Genomic DNA, 20,164 nt, shown 5'->3' with positions numbered 1-20,164 from the left:
ATTTAAACTTGGTAACTTGAACTTAATGTTGGTAAAGCTACTGTTAGCATCTTCGCTAACAGCTTCTTGCGTTGGGATAAGCTGTTACGTTTTGGTTTAGAGTTCATCTTTTTTGTGGTGTAGATCTCCCTTTCATTACATTTAGAGTGTTGTGGGTTTTCGGTTTAGTGTAAAATACCACCTGAGTTTGGTTTAACCCGTAAGACCACTCGCCTCACGCACATAAGTGACCAAAACAAAGCAGCATGGAGACACTCCATCTTCAACCACCTCTCAGGCAGCAGCCTGCACTCCCAAGTTCTACATGTCACCAGAACATAACCAACCAACACAATAAAAGCAGTGTTATACAAAATGGAAGGCCTATAGTGTTTATTCTCTTACAGTAAGAATTTATCAATTTTTTGAGGAATTTATTTGAGATTTTCTGGTTTTTGTTAATTGTGCAATAGAAAAATAATCATTAGATTAATTTTCTAAATAGTCATTAGAATAGTCGACTATTCGATAAAATAATCGTCAGAATAATCGTTTTAAAAATAATCGTTTACCCCCAGCCCTACGACTAGACAACAAGGTGTGTGGCGCGCTGCTCCGTGGTTCGGTTCGGTTCAGTGAGATGCAGCATCCCCCTCCCACCGCCTGCTAGCTGCTAACAACATTGTAACTCTTTTATAACCGAGGGAAACCCCAGATGTGTACTCACCAAGCAAATACTTTTTACGTTGTCTCATCTGCTTCTTTTACTTCCAGTCGCAGACATTTTCTCCCTTTAGACACAATTTTTACTGCCATAAACTCTGGTTAGCGGTAGCTTTTTCAAACACAGGCCGGCTCCGGATTCAGACTCCGGACTGTTTATTTTCTCATCTAGTCCCGTCCGTTCCATTTGCTGATTGGTTCTTTTTACCGGTCACCCATCTTTTCCGTTTTCTGGCTGGATTTTCGTTTCTGTCCATTTTCCTTGTCGTCTCTTATTGGTCAAGGAAAATGTCGCACAATATTCGTCCAAATTGAGTCATTATTGGTGTTTGTGGAGTTTATATATATATATTTTTTTGTTTTAGTCTGTGAAAATTCTCTCATCACACACAAAAAAAGAAGAAAATATTTAGCCAACAAAATGAACACTGCCTCTGAGGAGTTGTAATTGAAGCTAGCAGGATCGTGATGTTCTGCATGAGTGAGGAGCTCCAACGGTGAATCAGCCCACAGATGCTACTATAATATCAGTTACTATGCTTTTAGAATCTGTTTTTGTTTTTCTTTGATGTGTCTGGTGTATACTCAAGAGCTGTTTGACCTTTACTGCACCGTGTAGATCTCACCCCACCCGTCCATCACTCTACCATTGGTGTCCCTCCATTTACTCAGCTGGAGGTCCAAAATGGGGCTCAGCAGGGCCCACAGACTCAGCAGAGGGTAGACAGCCTCTACTGCTCTTTCATAAGTGGTAGTTAACTAGGAGCCTCCAATCCACCAACCAGTGTGTTCATTTGTCAACATGCGCTGCAGAGCTAAGACATTTCAGGCCAAATTGTTGCTCTCTGCCTCCCGGAGGAACATTTTTCTACATATCCATGTACCAGGACTAATTGGGCACAGTGTGCGATCACTGGGAGGCCCAGGCAGATGCAGCTTGAGCGATCCAATAAAGAAGTGCTGGAGGGAAGTTGGCTGTAGTTGCCTGGAGAGGAGATTCCTGTTTTCATGACTTGGGGAGGTTGACTTGCAGGGACAGAGTTCAGTCTCATCGGACCTTTATTGCTGTAGGAAAAAGGCTTATTTACTGTAAACTGTTTATGTGGCTCTGTCACTATCTCTGAATGTGCTGAATAAACACAGGAACACACTCCCACTCCTAATGTCTTATAAACACCAGAAACGCGGACGCAAACACACACACACACACACACACACCACACACACACACACACACACACACACACACACACACACACACTGGCAGGGAGACAGCAGTAGACCCTGAAACGACACTAGACTCTGGGTGACTCACCCTCTCACTCACACACACTCACACACTGCATACTTGTTAACATAATCACAGTGGATACATACTTGCCCACACCCTGGGTTTCAGAGGGCCGTGTGCATTCGTGCACAATGCTCTACCATAAATACACAGTTGCACTAAAAAAAGAAGCTGCATGCAAACACACAACTCCTTGTCTCAACAATGCCCAAGTCCTGTTAGGTTTATCGGTGTCCCACTTGTTATACAAATTGGATAAACTCTTCCTACTCGCTTTCAGTCCCAATAATTCAAACTGTTTCCCGTCCATTTTTATTTACGCGGACGGTTCAGTCCTGCATGTTTATGGAGCTGAATCCTGTAAAACAAGGAAGAACAGAAAAAAAGGAAAAAGAAGTCACAGATGTCAGGGAAAGAGGGAAAAGGCCTGAAGTGTGTGGACTCACTGCCAGATATATGGTATCACACTCTGTGGAGCAGCTTGAGCAGATGAATCATCGAGCTACAGGATTTCAAATCCATCTTGGAGCACAGACGTTCTGTTTCCTGCCTCGTTTGTGTTGTGCACTTAAACAGACACGTCAAAAAGAATGTAATGTGAAAAGTGTGTTTGGCCAAGTGTTCCAGCTTAATAATGGTTTTTCCGTCTATCTCTGTATCCTCACCCTCCTCACCTGCCTGCTCCCCCCTCATGAAGACCCAACCTCTTTGGGGCAGGATGTTTTGCCATTAGAACTCCGTGGTGAGTTTTACGTCCTCGGCTTCACCGGCAGCATGCTCCATCAGAGTTCACCTCCCCACTTTCCTCTTTGTTTGTCTGCCTACTTAAGCCTGGTTTATGCTTCTCCGTCAGCTCCGCAAGGGACAGACACGCACGGATTGACGGAAGCGTTTTGCTTTCATACTTCTCCGTCTCCTGGAGAGAGTTGCAAAGCAATTGCCCGCCAGGACAACAGAGGGCGTAGCGCTGTTCTGTGGTATCCTGTCCTGTATCGGTCCAAGATCGTGTGTTTATATTGAGTTTTTTGTGTATATAAGAGACTTTTAGCACGGACGTATTTGTCTCTCATTCGCCCACCGCTTCATGCGCTCCATTCCATTCCATTCCATTTATTTGATAAAGCACATTTAAAAACAGCATGTGAGCTGACCAAAGTGCTGTACAGGGGTAAAAACATATAAGGTTAAAAGAATAATATAAAAGAATAAAACAACTAGAGCAGAACAAAAAGAACCATGAGAAGTCAATAAAATCAGTCAAAGAACAGTGTAAATAAACCATCGATAAAATAGCTAGGTAGTAAAAGCAAGAGAATAAAAATAAGTCTTTAAGTGGGACTTAAAAACCCCAATGGAGGAGGAGATTCTGATATTCAGTGGGAGATCATTCCAAAGTTTTAGAGCGCAGACAGAAAAAGCTCGTTCACCACGGGTTTTGCAGCGTTGACGGGGAATCTGTAGTAGGTGTAGGTCACCTGAACGGAGAGTCCTGCCTGGCACATAAGGAGTGAGTAACTCGGATATGTAGGGTGGTGCTAAGCCATTCAGCGCCTTAAAAACAAACAATAAAATTTTAAAACGTATGCGGTAGTGCACAGGAAGCCAGTGAAGTCTTGCTAAAATTGGAGTGATGTGCTGACGACGGCCAGTATTGGTCAGAAATCTTGCCGTCGTATTTTGTATCAGCTGAAGGCGAGATAATGCAGCTTTTGAAATACCAAACAGAACTGCGTTGGAGTAGTCCAACCTTGAGGTGATGAAAGCGTGAATGGTTGTCTCGAGGTGGCGCCGATTCAGAATGGGTTTTAGTTTGGAAAGACGTCTTAGCTGATAAAAACATGATTTAACCATGTGATTAACGTGAGAGTCCATTTTTAGAGCCACATCCATTTTAATTCCAAGATTAACAATTGTCTGACTAATTTTAAAAGGAAGAGCAGAAAAATCAGGAGCGGAGGAAGACGAGCCATTAGGAGTAAAAACAACTAAACCCACGTTTCCTGTCATTTCCGTCCACAAATAAAATGCTTGCTGCACATCTTTTCACTCCTCCAGTCACGGGAGAATTAAACGTTCATATTTTTAGAGTTTTGTCGCGAGGTATTCTTCAAGCTTCTCCGTGTCTGCCGCTAGTTAAACTCGGCTCTCTTTGCAATGGCGGCGCTGTAAACAACAGCGGCGTCCTGACCAATCACAAGCTTGCGTAATCCGTCTTGTTCAATGGATGTTTAAAAAAGTGGGCTCGGCTCCGTACGTACTTGCGTGCCTGCCGGAGCCCTACGCCAGGACGGATAATGGCGTTGTGTGTCTCCGCACTGACGCAGACGGAGAAGCATGAATCAGGCTTTAGTTTTCATCAGTTCATGTTGCTATTTGTCAGGGATGTGAGGTGTGTGTGTGGTCCTTATTTATGTTTGTGTTTTATATATGTGTGTCTTATTTTGGTTGCATCACCCTCTTATTCATTGCTTGTAAATAAATACAGTAAATAAAGCTTTGATTGATTGATTGATTGATTGATTGATTGATTGATTGATTGTATGTGTGTTTTTGATCAGTAACTCGTCTGTTTTGTGCTGATTTAAGTGACGTCTCTCTTGAGGAATCATTTATGTTAAACTGGAGATGACTCTTTTGCTTTATCAACTTTAGCTATTATATAATTGATATAGTTTGCATCTTAGTGTAGCTACTTTTTTGTTTTCCTAAACAAAACATTCAGCATCAGTCAGTTGTACATAGAAAGATCGTTGTCCCAGTTTCACACTGAAAGCATCAGCGGTGCGGAACGGGCAGCGGAAAGTCGCTGCTTCAAATAGAGTCCATTATAGTCTATGGAGGGTTTCAAACCAGCAGCGACGCAGCGATTTTCAGACGCGTCCCAGAAGAGGCACTTAAGAGAGGATCAGGTTCTATTTTCGCTGCGAGCCACTTCTGTGACACGTCTGTTTCTGCAGTTAACATAGGACTAGACAGGAAATCACACACTGTTTCAGTGTAAAATCCCAGGTAATTTTCAAAATAAAAGTAATTAAGCAAGGCACTTTTATAAATATGAAACTTACGTGTGACCCAACGACTTATTTACTCCCAGTATCGTTCCAGAAGTGCAGCTGTGTGTTTTTCATGGCTTTAATCCTGGCAGTGGAGAGGAATAACATCAATTATGACATCAAACAGCGATTGATCAGGGTTTCCCCCAGAAAAATTGATTGATCTCCTTCCTTTTGGTTTTAATGGTGGATATCATAAACAAACCGGGACCTGAAGTCTGGAGGGATTTTATGATCTCGCGAGTTTAGCGAAGAGCACTGCGAGGAAGCCGTGCTGCGACCAAGACTCTCCCGGTGTGAAAAGGACCGCTTTGAAGTAAACCGTTACGCTGCTGTTTCGCGCCGCTGATGCTTCCAGTGTGAAACGGGTTCATCTTTCTAAGACTCTATATATGTGGTCAACTGTGTTAAAAAAATACTATAGATACTAGAGGTCAATTGAAACGGGTTTTTCTATTGCTGATACTGCTGCCGGTGTATAAGAGACATGGTCAGCCGATGGCTGATATGTACGGCTGATTTCCATGGCCGAAATCTTGACATTTTCCACTTTATTTTCATGCTAAAAGGTCACTAATAACATCAATTGATGCACAACATTTCTGAAGCTGAACTCTGTGTTTAACAAACTGTTAAATCTTAACTTTGTGCACTGCTCAGTGTTAAAGTCAGACACCTAAATCAAGTTAATGTAGCGTAATTATATTCAGATGTTATTAGTGAACGTCAAAATATATTTCAGTTGCATTCTGCAACAGCACCAGGCTGCCCGAGGATGTGCCTGACTTTAAATCCGCTTTACTAAAGGTATAAAAATATTGGCCGGTGCCGATGTAGATATCGATCCACAGTATCGGCCAATCAATATATCAGTCTACCCCGATACCGTTCACAATAAACCTTAAAATCTGCATTTTATCTGGAAAATGAATTACCCAACATTTGAAGTAGCCTTTTCCACTTAAAAAACAGAACAGCAAAACAAATTAGTGTGACAAGAAAAGAACAAATATTTGAATCAGGGCTGCGCTGTGGTTTGGACATGTATTGATATCTGGAAATCAGCATTCACAATTTAAAACATTTCCAATAAGTCACATAAAAACATGTTGAATGTTAAGAGTTTGATCATTCCCACAGCAGCACATAGGCAGTGTTAGCATCGTGACGACATAAGTTGGGACTCTATCGCTTCTCATATTGTAATGTTCAACATTTGTATCACAACCGCATGTGTTTCTAATGGTGCGGTTTTTACTTTCTGGCAAATGCTCAGCAGCTGAAGACTTCAACGTCTGTTCAAGGATGTTTATTTAATATTATAGGAGAGGATTCTGAATGCATGCGTCACTACTGCTATCTGGTGATATCCGATGCTGACCAGCAGGACGCCTCATTACGACACGGTGACTTAGGGTGTCTGAGTGACTCAGTGAACTTTTCCCTTCCCGGCTCCTCCCTGCTGACTCTATTCACTTCAGAAAATGAGTAGCATGTGGAGCCGTCAAGCCTTGGGTTTCTTCTTTTGTTGTGGGCAGTCATTCGGCCTGGTTTTGCCACCTGCTTCGAAGAGCTTCACTAATTTCAGAGCAAATGCATTTAAAGCTGCACATTTGTAGCCATCACAGCCCTCCCCTAAACCTCTTTGTTTTATATTAGTTGCACTACAGCTGGCATGTCCACATTCTCTTTGCTGTTATAAAAACTCCCAACATTTCCATTTCGAGTTTTTCTTGTTTTGCATTTTCCGTTCGTTTTACTCCGACACCTTGACATTTCTCGGGCTTTAAACCTTTTTTATTTCATGTCAGAACATTTCCAGCATCATTCTGATAAAATCCATGCTGCTGCATTCCTTTGCTTGTTATGACTCACTGGTTTGTATTAGAATCTTGAATACTGCTCTTCCTTTATTCAGAAAGGGCTCAAGGCTCTCTCTCTCTCTCTCTCTCGCTCTCTCGCTCGCTCTCTCTCTCTCTCTCTCTCTCTCTCTCGCTCTCTCTCTCTCTCTCCCTCTCTCTCTCTCTCTCCTCTCTCTCTCTCTCTCTCTCTCTCTCTCTCTCTCTGTAATAAAATAATGAAAGTAACATCAAAGGATGTGTCCTCTCTTTGTTCCTCTTTATTTCTTGTTCCTAATCTCATCGTAGAACCATCTCCTCTTTTTAAGAGCAGTGCAGAATCCGTGCAGCCATGCAGCTTTTTGTCACTGGCCGGCTGGCCGCCCGGCTAAAGTCGCCTCTGTAATATTTGTTTACTGAGAGAGCTCTGAAAATAAATGCAAGCTGCCGCTGGACGTCCACCCCCCCGAGAGGCGCCTCACGTTAGCTCCGGACGCAGTAATGCAAAGGGACTTTGATGGTTGATGTCACAGATTGAATTATGCCCTTGAGGAAAAGCTATTAGCTCAGTCAAGGGGCCTCATTTGTGAAATTAAAAGTGGAAATGACATGTGAGTAGTCTTTTCAGTGAATTAAAGTAGCGAAGAAAATGGATTCCACTCCCCGCTGAAAGTGCTCTGGCACCAAAAGAAACCTGGAGGAGGGAATGAAAACAAGAGCTTTGTCATTTGTTTAGAAACATGTACCTCCTCGTGCACCCAAGTTCCTCTGTGTTTGTTTATATTGAGTAGTTTACTGATATCGTGTTACATTTTTGTAACTTGGTGCCGTTTGCAGAAACCGTTACCCCACCAGTGTTTGACTTCATGTCCACATTCTGCAGTCCACATGGAATCAGACTGAGCCACGCGGGCAGAAACCTCAGCACTTTGAGCGACTTCCAGTGAGATCAAGAAGGAAAATGTGATTTAAAACACAGACTATTGCGTTGTAGTGGTCACTGTTCTCAGAAGAGACAGGAACCTCGCAGTGATCTGAGCTCCAGGCCTGTTTAAAGAGGTCCAGACCTGCTTTTATGGAGGAGAACCCAGTGGGGAAACCAGTGTTTATCTAGATTTGTGACACTTCATGTGTTTACACAACATGGCTCTATAACATTAATGTGAACATAGATGGGTTTTGCTGTTACGTATTTTCTATTAATTTGTCTGAAAGTGGTTCAGGATCTTTGGACTTTAATTAAAAATGACCCGTGAGTAGAATAGAGCAGGCCCTAAGGGTCATTTTGGGTCTTGTTGTGTTCTAGATGTTCTCACATACCAAAGACAATTCAGGGACAAGAGGATCCTACACATCAGCATTATTGAGTTTGTCTCCCCTCCAGCAGTCTTCCACAGAGCAACCTTCTCCTCTGGGATAGAAGCTTACTTAGAGGTCTTTCTTTTGACGACAATCACCCGTTCATTTCTCTGGATCCTCCTTCACACACTTTCCTTTGCATCCAGGGAGTAATTAATGAGATGCTGGCGGTCTGAGAGGAGGCAACTTAACAGCTTTTACCAGAGAAGGGTCTTCCTGCACCTGGACTGTGAAAGTCACTTGAACTTTTTGACGCAAGACCGTATAGTTGGACAGAGGTTGTCATTACAATTATTATTATTATTATGTTTATTTCTGTTATCTAATGGGCCTTTTCCAATAATAATGGGTCTGTGGTTGCCATTCCTTTAGCTAATTCAATGTTGTTCCAAGTGTATCGAGCTGAACTAAAAATGTGAGGTTGGAGACTGTTGGCTACTGATTGGCTGGAGGGTAGAGTCACTGGCCACTGATTGGCTGGAGGGTAGAGTCACTGGGCACTCCAGAGTTCTTTGCCTTGATGCCTGGAGACTTTTCCAGCTTGCTAGCCTTTCCTCTGTTGTTGGGTTGTGTAACAAACTGATCACCTAAGGCTACTTTTTGTTTCAGGTACCTCCAGCTAACTGTAGATCTTTGGAGGCTGCCCGCTATGACAATCCCACCCATTAGAGCTGTTTGTCAGTTGATCGAGATGGAAAGGCACCATACACAAAACAATGGCCACCATCAATTCACCATCTACATACCAAACCAGGGGTTTTCCTGGCTCAAATTGAGTCAGAGATGGTACCAACCTGACCATGCCCCAGCATACTCTGTGCCTCACTTTTTTAAAGGCAAAATATTATAAAAGGCTCAATAATATGCATTAGATTGGTGTTTAGTTCCCTTTTTCCCATCGGATATTTATATTTTTTAATAATTGACCTACATTTCAGTAACATTTTAGGTTTGTATTAATAACACTCATCTTAGTCAAAATAACACATAAATATATCCAGTAAAATATAATGCATTTCATTGACGTGCAATCGTATTGGAAATGGTAATAACATTTAATTCCTGCTGCTAACAATGTAATGGTGGCATGTCTATGATGCATGTCTATGATGCATGTCTATTATGCATGTCTATTATGTACGGGTTGGCAATAATCCAGTTCAAATTATGTTCAAAGATAGAAGCATTGTGAATAACATACTACAACGGCTTGCCGTACTTCCTGCGCCAGACTCGTATCTGCAGCGGCTCTGATCCGTAGCGCTGCAGGATGCAGAATAAACAGGATGGTGGGGACTTTTCATCCGCTTGTAGAGTTTAGTCTTTCTTAGTTTTACGATCTTCATATATTTTTCTGTGCGCCACTTCATCGTGATACTGCTACCCTTTAGCTTTCAGCATTAGCCAATCTGCGTGTAGCTGCACTTTTGATCCCAAACTTTGGTTCTGCCTTTGCTGGTTCCTCTATTTTCCTCCACTGCATCCAGATGACCACACTGTGCGCCAGTAAAAAGCATTTTTCTTACACGTAACTTACTTTTCTTCAATAAAGTTCGGGGTTAAATAGTCATTCAAAGATGTTGCACCAGTGCTACGTTTAAAAATAGACAAGACACGCACAGACAGTTACAGCCCTGCCGTGATACGGAAGAGCCTGGGGGAAAGTCAGGACGTCAATAGCACCAACCATAGATATGTAACTAGCAAGAAAGGCCATTTTTGATCTTTGTTCGCAGCTGTTTTAGCGCTTTTCGGTGCACCGCTGCTGATGCAGCGCCCTGTAGTGGTGCAACGCTGCAACTGCAGTTAAAACAACATCCATACAGCTGAAGGCAGAGTGAAATCAGGCTGGGGCGGCACAGAATCAGCTGGAGGCGGCCGCCACGCAAATTTGAATGCAGGAAACACCCTGCAAACTCATTGTCTTGTTTCTAGTGGAAACATTACTCCAACTAGCTATTTTGTTGTGTCATCTTTCATTAACTTCTAAAAGATTAGTTAAAATGGCTTCAGATGAAATAATCAAGGTCTTTACGATAATAACGTATGTTCTAGAGCAGGGGTGCTGAAGTGTCTGAGGGCCACGTTAAAAAATTACCATGATGTTGAGAGCTGGGGCCACAAAGAGGGGACCGCCTGTTGAGTACCACTGTACTAGACTCCACCTTTAATGGAAACACAGAGTTATTTAATCTCTAACCTGCTTCAAGGATCCAACCTGACCCACTGATCTTCTGTAGATGGGAAGGTTCTGGTCAGGGAGTAAAGGATGTGGGTCTTCTAACTCCCAGCCCACATCTAACCTAGTTTTCTGCAACCAGATTTGATCTCAGGCTGGACAATGATTCCAGATCTTTCTACCGAAACTGAAAACCTCTGTCTTCTTCCTGATCTGTTGATTATCCCAATGACTTTGGCATTGATTCTTTCCAAAGTGAGTTGGACAGTTGGATATGGGGTGTCTGTGTGTTTGTTTAATTTGGTGGTCAGAAACATCTAGTGTGGTTTGAATCTTAAAGCCCTTTCTGGATCTACGTAGGCGTAACTGAGATGCACAATTCACAAGTTCCCTAAAAAGCATAAAAACTCCAATAAAACATATTGAATGATAACAAATCCAAAAAAATAAAAAAAGCTCACATCACATCAAATGCAGAGATGTAATTTCACCAGTGTGTGAGGATGACTAATGGGACTAACTTTTACCTCACTAGTTGTGCTGGAATAAAATAATTGTTTATAGTTCCTTATTACAGAGAAGAGATTTTTATTGGCATATCTCTGTTTTTCTTTGCCCTGCATTTTTGTATTCTCTGAGGACATTCTTTGTGGTTCTGTTCTTATGTTGGACAACATTTTATTTTAATTATCGCATTAAATTGGTCAAATTATTATCCTTCTTCATTGAAGAAATACGGAGACTTGCAAATCTGACAAATGTATGTGAACACCCGAAGGACCAATTTAATCACCGCGGAAATCTGCGGAAGTTTTGCAAAAGTTTGTTGTGAGCAAAGTACATCTTCTTTAGGCTTGTTGTAACAGTAAAGATCCTATTTAGTCAAAGGTCTTTTATAAAAGTTCCAACACCAACATTTTTACTCTACTTCATCTAAACCTTGTAATTCTGTTTCCTTTCTGAAGCAAAGCCAAGTCACCCCCTCAGATCTCTCCAAGTAAGTCCAGTGGAGGGGAGTTCTGCGTTGCTGCCATCTTTGCCTCGTCCCGATCCTGGTTCATCACCAATCCCAACTTGAAAAGAGAAAAAGGTTAGATGCACCCTTTCTCTTCTGATTTGCCTGCTTTCTGTGATGCATTCAGACAACTCTAAACTTCCTGGATAGATTTTAGAAGGTGCCAAGATCCCAAAAACTATGAAACTATGAAACAAATGTAGTTTGGAACTCAAATTTGTAATCCAAGCTAAACAAAACGTCTGCATCTTCAAGTATAAACAGTATAAAAAGTCCACAAGCTGAGCAATTTGTGCAAAAATCTTTAAAATACTCCAACTTTTGTAAAAGCAATTAAATATATGGAAACACAAATTCTGCCTTATAAAATCCAACCATTGTGGTCAGTTTAAACTGAAGGCTTCCTGGCTATAGAGTTCCAAAGACGGCACTGTTTATACATCAACACCCTTAATATAAATAAATTTGAATCTCCCTCCTCCAAAATTGTACGCGTTTCTATTCATTAAACGTATGTATCTTTCTTAAAGCTGATTTTTTTGTTTCCTTCCTCCCCGCAGATCAGTCCCGACAGTCAGTGGTTGACTCGCTGTACATAATCAGTTGCTACGGTAACTTGATGGAGCATGTCCTGGAGCTACGACCAATTAGCACTGCACAAAAAATAAGTGATGATACTCCTTTGGAGCTTAGTACATCTCCCAGGGCGTGCTGGACTCTAGCAAGGTAACACCATGGTGATTACTTTGTCCTCATAATGGATCCTAAAACCTGGTGGACTTAAGGCGTTTGTTCCTATGCTGCAGGACTCCACAGTGGAACGAGCTGCAGCCACCCTTCCTCACCAACCATCCTCTGGTGTTAGCATCTGACCTGGTCCAGTACTATCAGTATCTTCTTGCTGGTAGGTGCTCTCGTTGTTCCCCTTATTTTCTGAGTGTATCTTACCTGTGTGTTTGCGTGTAGGAGCTGGCTCTGACTGTTGCTTGGCACTTTTGCACCATAGCAGCTTGGAGTGCCCTCTCTTTCTGGAGGCTGTTGGATGAGTGCCAGATTGTGCTTTAACCGTGGACTCTATAGTCGTGGAAAGGGCCTTCAATGACAGTGGGACCTGAAAGGGTGTGATAGGGAAAAACAGCCTGTCTTTTATTAGTATTCTGTTATTGGCCCTCTGTTGATGTCGCAGTTTGACCATAAATAATATGATGTTTGAACATAAGCCAGAACCAAATACACACTCCGCCTCCTTAATTCTGAAATTCAACTATCAGATGGGCGTAGTAAAGGTTAGATTGTCAACTCTAGATCAGGGAACAGGTCCTACCTCATGTGTTTACGTATCGTGCAATGCTGTGCGGGAGGTGGAGATCAACTGGTGGATCGGGTCGGCGTCTGAAGTGATGCGGACACAGAGCCGGTCTGTTGTGGTAAAGAGGGAGCTAAGCCAGAAATCAAAGCTCCCAGTTTACATTGTGGTCTTTAACCCAATCCTCATCTATGGTCATGAGCTTTGGGTAATGACAAAAAGTCCATCGTTGAGAATAGAAGCAGCTAAAATGTGTTTGGGTGGCCGGTAGGGCTGCAACAAACGATTATTTGGATAATCGATGAATCGGATGGGGTCTCGACGCGATTAATCGATTAATCGGATTACATGGGGAAATTTTTAAAAACTGCTAGGGAAACGTTATTTCTCTCCTTCCTTCACTTTATTTAACACAACATTATTAGAAAACAGTTCAATAGCAGAAAAACAACATGCCATCACCTAAATTGTCTTATAAGGTGTATAGACAGAGACCCTAAGCTACATCTATCTGTGACCTAAAATGCTTGGTCCAATTAAACAGCTTAAGGGCAATTCTCATCTGTTTTGTTTGATCACATCTGTAGACATTTATTATAACTGGGGATGTCAGACAACTAATTTTTAAATGTAATTAAACATAGGCTGTGAATTAATCAAAATTGATCACTATTTCCAAAAATGACTGAAAAAATAAGTTGTCACACACTCCATGGAAACTTTCAGAGAATCCATAAATAGTGGCTTTCAAATGGTTTTGTTACTTTCTGCAAGTTTAGAAAAGAAGCAGATGAGACAGCATGTCTGATAATTTAGTTTTTCATCTGATAATATTAGAACATGTCAGTAATGCCTGAGGGGCTTTTATAAACACTGTATAACTAACACTACTGGAGAGGGTATGGATTACACAGAGGCTTCTGGGGAGCCCAGTAATGGGGGGGGGGGGGGCATTTTGCCTTGGCCCCCAAAATGTCTTGAAACGGCCCTGGGTGTGTGACTGAGTGTTGAAGGTGACCTGAATAGTATCAAATTTATAAATATTACATGTGTGTAACTTATTGTTTTATAGGTAAAAACGTGTAGTGGAGATAAATCTATCTACATTTTACTTTTCAACACTTTGTTTTGTTTTGTTGTTTTTATTGAACTATTTTCCTGTCCTGTCTGTCTCTCATCTTCCTGCATCTCCTCTTAATTGTCCAGAAAAACTGCTGCCTGGATTCTTACTTTTTCACCTCATCAGTTACTTCTGAGCAGATCAAAGGGATCTCCTGACCACAAAGCGCCGAGCGCGTTTTCGATGCTGTGTGAGGTGAAATCACCGCAGCACAGGTGATGAGCTCCGCAGTAGCAGAGCGCTGCAGGCACAAATAAGACAGAAAATAGAGAATATGTGCAGACTACATGAACGATCGTGTGCTAATTATAGTTTTTTGGTTGCGCCACTTTGAGAATGGACCGTGCGCTGGAAGCAGCAGCCTGGATCGCTGCGCAACAACGCGCTGTGCCGCTCTCTGCTCAAAAGAGTCCAAAAATGATATAATATAGAAAACTTTTTTCCGGTTCCCCTGGATGTGTAGGATATACAGCTCCCCCATAATTCGATCCCTGCTCCTGGATGAAAAGCCGGACATTTTCATCAATACAAGAACCCGCAGTCCGGACGCGCCGGACAGAGTGTGAAAAATGGACACGTCCGGGGAAAACGGAACGTACGGTCACCATAGTCCTCATAAAGCGGGAAATTATAGATACAGTATTTTGCTCGTGCCCTGGGCCCTTTAGAGTTCGTGGGCCCTGGGCAATTGCCCAGTTAATCCGGCCTTGGGCGGAACCGGTTAGCAGCAGCGCGAGTCCCCCCGCTCATCTAATAAGCGTCGCGCTCACGACTTTAGACTCTTTTTTTACGAGCTTAGTGCATGTCTAGCCTGTGTAATAATCCGGGACTTGGATGAATCACTCTTGAAAAGTTTTTAATTTACCCGGACACAGAGTTCTCTCCTTCCTCGCTGATGATCCCGACATGCTTGCGTTTAAGACGCTGCATCATCCCGTGCCATGCTAAGTCTGACCTAAACGTTGCAGGTAACGCATGTCTTCGCCTGATTTAACTGAAAATGCTCCCAAACTTAAAAAGCTTTTACTGTTTTGACTCTCGCTGCTTCTGCCATGTTCCTCTTCCAAACAACTGCCGGCTCTCCCTCGCGCTGATCTGTCTGCGCGCAACGGCGGGCGGGAAGGGGGGGCGCTTTTGGAAGAGTTGTGCGACCCAACGAATCGATGACGCAATTCGTTGCCAACGCTTTTAGTAATCGATTTTCATCGAATTTATCGATTCGTTGTTGCAGCCCTAGTGGCCGGGAATAGCCTCAGAGATGAGGTGAGGAGCACATATCTGGGAGGGACTCAAAGACAGAACCGCTGCTCCTTCACGTCAGGAAGAGCCAGCTGAGGTGAGTTGGGAGGTGTTTCATGCATGTCCTGCCAACAGGATACCCTTGGGTCAACCCAAAACATGTTGGGAGGATTATATCTCCAGGCTGGCCTGGGAACATTGCCTTTGGGGTCCTACCAGTGGAGCTGGTGAAGGTTGCTGGAGAGATGATTATTTGGGTCTTTCTGCTGGGGTTGGTTCACCCATGTCTCCGACTTGGATATATGTACAAAAATGGACGGACGGCTGGATCTTTGTGTTCTGAGTTCTTTATCCTTTGAAGTAAGTGGCTTCTGATCCCTCCTGAGTTTTCCTGTTGCTAGAGGAAAAAAGATAGCAGTAAACAGCAGTCGCCATTTTCTTGGTTCCAACCACTTTTGTTGTCCGTTACGTTGTCCGTCTGGTGACATTGAGGAAAAAAAAAGTCGTGGCCATGAGATACTTAATGCATTCTCACAAGTTATTAATGCGTGGCCACGCATTAATAACTTGTGGGAACACATTAATAAGTCGTGGGATTGCATTAATAATTTGTGTCGACGAGTTAACAACTCGTTGCCACACGTTAAGTATCTCGTGGCCACAAGTTATTTTTTTTCCCTCAATGTCACCAGACGGGCACCGTAGTCTGTGGCTTTGAATGGTGTTTTTCTTTTTCCTCTGATAGTTTGTCCTAAAGCTGAAGTGGTAGCAGCTGGCTGTTTCTCCTTCTCTGATATTATTGAGCCGAGAACCTCTCATGCCAGTAGGGATGGGTACCAAATTCGGTACGTTTTAAGGCACCGAACAAATTCTGTGGTACCTACTGAGGACCGATTCACGTTATGTGAAACGGTGCCTTGTTTCGGTACCTGTCCTTCAATAATAAGAACTTGTGAGTGGAGATTTGCTGAGAGGGACAGCAGTGCATGTGCAAGAGCATTATGTCAGTCGCTGCAGGCGAGCTGTAATCAGCAGCATGGCAGAGAGAAAGCCTCTAAAGTTTGGGTCCACTTCACTAAATGCGAGGGGTTACTGGGTGATGACCGATAACGATCTAAGTGAGGCATCATGGTCTTTATCTGTCCCAGCAGGTAAACAAACTGTAAGATAGCGTTAGCTTGATGCTTTAGCTTCCGTTAACATCAGCTAATCGGGGCGTTCGCTTTCTTCTTGGAACTCGGAAATTCCGTATTCCGAGTAGGAAAAATCTACGTTTTGAAAAACAACAGCAAAAGAAATGAAGATACTGTACATAGTAAGTTTAGTTCACAGCAAAGATGTTTGCTCGAGTTTAATTTGCAATTTATAAAACTACAAGAACCCATTCATCAAGTAATTTGTCCAGAGAGGAAGGGAGAGGAACAGGAGTACATGGAGCTGGGTTTTAGTTTATGAAACGCCGCAGTATTCAAATACAAGCAGTTGTGTGGTATTGAAGTTTGATTTAGTTTCATTTGTAGTATATAATACTTGGACTCCTCATCATAGTTGTTCCAGAGGGCAAAGAAGAGGAATAGGAGTAAATGGAGAAACATTGTGGTTAAAGGTTTTCTTTAACCACAAAGGTATTAAGATATAAGAATTGTGTACAACACTACGATGATAAAATACAAACAGTAATATGCTATTTATTGTAAAATGTATCAAATGTAGTCATATAGAGTGGGGCAAAAAAGTATTTAGTCAGCCACCGATTGTGCAAGTTCTCCCACTTAAAATGATGACAGAGGTCAGTAATTTACATCATAGGTACACTTCAACTGTGAGAGACAGAATGTGAAAAAAAATCCATGAATTCACATGGCAGGATTTTTAAAGAATTTATTTGTAAATCAGGGTGGAAAATAAGTTTTTGGTCAATAACAAAAATTCAACTCAATACTTTGTAACATAACCTTTGTTGGCAATAACAGAGGTCAAACGATTACTATAGGTCTTTACCAGGTTTGCACACACAGTAGCTGGTATTTTGGCCCATTCCTCCATGCAGATCTTCTCGAGAGCAGTGATGTTTTGGGGCTGTCACGGAGCAACACGGACTTTCAACTCCCTCCACAGATTTTCTATGGGGTTGAGGTCTGGAGACTGGCTAGGCCACTCCAGGACTTTCAAATGCTTCTTACGGAGCCCCTCCTTTGTTGCCCGGGTGGTGTGTTTGGGATCATTGTCGTGTTGGAAGACCCAGCCACGTTTCATCTTCAAAGCTCTCACTGATGGAAGGAGGTTTTGGCTCAGAATCTCACGATGGCCCCATTCATTCTTTCCTTAACATGGATCAGTCGTCCTGTCCCCTTAGCAGAAAAACAGCCCCAAAGCATGATGTTCCCACCCCCATGCTTCACAGTAGGTATGGTGTTCTTGGGATGCAACTCAGCATTCTTCTTCCTCCAAATACAACAAGTTGAGTTTATACCAAAAAGTTCTACTTTGGTTTCATCTGACCACATGACATTCTCCCAGTCCTCTGCATATGCTCTCTGGCAAACTTCAGACGGGCCTGGACATGCACTGGCTTCAGCAGCGGAACACGTCTGGCACTGCAGGATTTGATCCCCTGCCGTTGTAGTGTGTTACTGATGGTGACCTTTGTTACTGTGGTCCCAGCTCTCTGCAGGTCATTCACCAGGTCCCCCGTGTGGTTCTGGGATTCTCGCTCACCGTTCTCATGATCATTTTGACCCCACGGGATGAGATCTTGCGTGGAGCCCCAGATCGAGGGAGATTATCAGTGGTCTTGTATGTCTTCCATTTTCTGATAATTGCTCACACAGTTGATTTTTTCACACCAAGCTGCTTGCCTATTGTAGATTCACTCTTCCCAGTCTGGTGCAGGTCTACAATTATTTTCCTGGTGTCCTTCGAAAGCTCTTTGGTCTTGGCCATAGTGGAGTTTGGAGTCTGACTGTTTGAGGCTGTAGACAGGTGTCTTTTATACAGATCATGAGTTCAAACAGGTGCCATTAATACAGGTAACGAGTGGAGGACAGAAAAGCTTCTTAAAGAAGACGTTACAGGTCTGTGAGAGCCAGAGATTTTCCTTGTTTGAAGTGACCAAATACTTATTTTCCACCCTGATTTACAAATAAATTCTTTAAAAATCCTGCCACGTGAATCCATGGATTTTTTTGTCACATTCTGTCTCTCACAGTTGAAGTGTACCTATGATGTAAATTACTTACCTCTGTCATCATTTCAAGTGGGAGAACTTGCACAATCGGTGGCTGACTAAATACTTTCTTGCCCCACTGTATTGAGAAAAATATATATTAGTTTAAAAAGAGATTTGATTAATTCTTAAACACTCAAAAGATAATTGGTACCGTTAAGTACCGGTATCGATTCCTAGGTACCGGGAATCTGTACCGAATCGATTCAGATGTCAAAGGTATCCATCCCTACACACCAGTGGTGTTCTGCTGCTAAATACACAAGTGTATTATGAACGGAGAACCCAGAAAAGTGCAGAACTGCGACGGTTTGCCAAGACGGTCTGAAACGTTTTATTGGTGGAGGTTTTAAGACAAATGCAAGAAAAACAAGACATCTCTTTTTTTTCCTCCACAGTATACTTATAGCTATACTATGTTGGAATGTTGTTCAGAGACATGGAAGCAATCTCATAAGCTAATTTGTTTTTCAAAATTGCCATTGCAGCGATGACAGAAAGAGCTTTATAGCGCCACCTAGTGATGCCCTTGTGTACCAGAGCCTTTTTTGCTGCTTGGATTTTTCATGGGCTGAAAAGCTTCAACAAACTAAAACGATCTCCTGAAAAGTTCTGGTACAAGTCATCATCAGTAATAGTCATCGATCACACGCTGGTGAAATTACATCTCTGCATTTGACCCATCCCCGTGGGGAGCGGTGAGCTGCAGCAGTGGCTGCGCTCGGGAGCTGTTTGGTGGTTTAATCCTCAAATCCAACCCCTTAATACTGAGTGTCAGCCGAGGAGGCATTGGATCCCATTGTTTAAGTCTTTTGTGTGGCATCCAGGAGCCTAGTTGTGACTGAGGGAAGCAATGGTGCTTATTGTTCATGAGTGCTGCACAGGTAAGTATAAGAGCTGTGTAACGCTGCATTTTAGATGTTTTGTTTTGCGCTGCGCTTTAAATTAATTTTTAGCAACCAATCTGTGTGTCACCTTCAGGATGTTCCCGCATAAAATCATGAGAGGCTGTACTAAGGATCCAACACCCTGAAAACCCTCCGGTACAGAGCATTGGGCACTGTAGGTTGCTGATTTAGAGGCCATTTTACAAAAAGACAGAGTGCACACGGATGGCCACACATGGATTCAATCCACCCCCGTGGAACAGGACGGCGTTTTGAGCTCATTCCATAATTATAAACATTCAAAATGTGTAATTAGTTTTTGTTCGTGCCCCAGGCCAAGTGGTAGCTGTGCTTACACTAATCCTTCCACTCATCTCCATTGATTTCTGCAGAGCTTCAGGTCTAACTGGTAGGATATTTTCTCAAATTAGTGCTAATGGTCTCTCCTTGTGTCAGAGCGATGAGGATGCATTGGACTGATGGGCTCGGGCGTTAGCCTAGTCCACCGTTCTCTGCTAGCATGAGTAATGGAACTGTCTGCATAATGTGAGAGATTCATTGCATTAACATTTACATCCAATTAACAATAGCCAGATAACACCGCCATGGCTCTTTACTCCCACAACCAGCCATGTGTGAAGCAAAGTGAGGTCAAGATGTTATAAACATAATTGTTCACCCCCCTATGCTCTGCCTGTGTTGCCATCTACCCTTTGGGTCTGCTTCATAAACACCAACATCTGAGTTTCTCTTGCAGTGCCACCTTCCATCTCTGTGCTTTGCACCCAGAGAGAGAGAGAGAGACGCTCTGCATCCACTTTTACAGCATGCGCCTCTGTGCCAGCTCCTTTCTCCAGGGCTTGGCAGTGCAGCTGAGAAGTGATCCAGGAGAAAGAGTCAATTTGACCTGAGGAGGAATTACTGCACAGCCATAAGTTTCCTGTTCAAG

General features: G+C 42.8%; 1 protein-coding gene across 7 annotated transcripts in view; it reads left to right on the top strand.

The window, feature by feature from the left end:
• Window positions 1–20,164, top strand: part of bcas3 (BCAS3 microtubule associated cell migration factor) — a 458,753-nt gene that overhangs the window by 136,915 nt on the left and 301,674 nt on the right. For 6 of the 7 annotated variants that reach the window (XM_015952051.3, XM_054743434.2, XM_070543406.1 and 3 more), the window contains 4 exons: window positions 2,691–2,735; window positions 11,388–11,512; window positions 11,998–12,163; window positions 12,244–12,341. In XM_015952051.3, the coding sequence (XP_015807537.3) occupies window positions 2,691–2,735; window positions 11,388–11,512; window positions 11,998–12,163; window positions 12,244–12,341 (434 nt within the window). The remainder of the gene's footprint in view (window positions 1–2,690; window positions 2,736–11,387; window positions 11,513–11,997; window positions 12,164–12,243; window positions 12,342–20,164) is intronic. The other variant, XM_054743435.2, reaches the window with a different exon arrangement.

Source organism: Nothobranchius furzeri, chromosome 13, assembly GCF_043380555.1.
Source record: "Nothobranchius furzeri strain GRZ-AD chromosome 13, NfurGRZ-RIMD1, whole genome shotgun sequence".
Lineage (NCBI taxonomy): Eukaryota > Metazoa > Chordata > Actinopteri > Cyprinodontiformes > Nothobranchiidae > Nothobranchius > Nothobranchius furzeri.
This window is presented reverse-complemented; position numbering and strand designations above follow the sequence as displayed.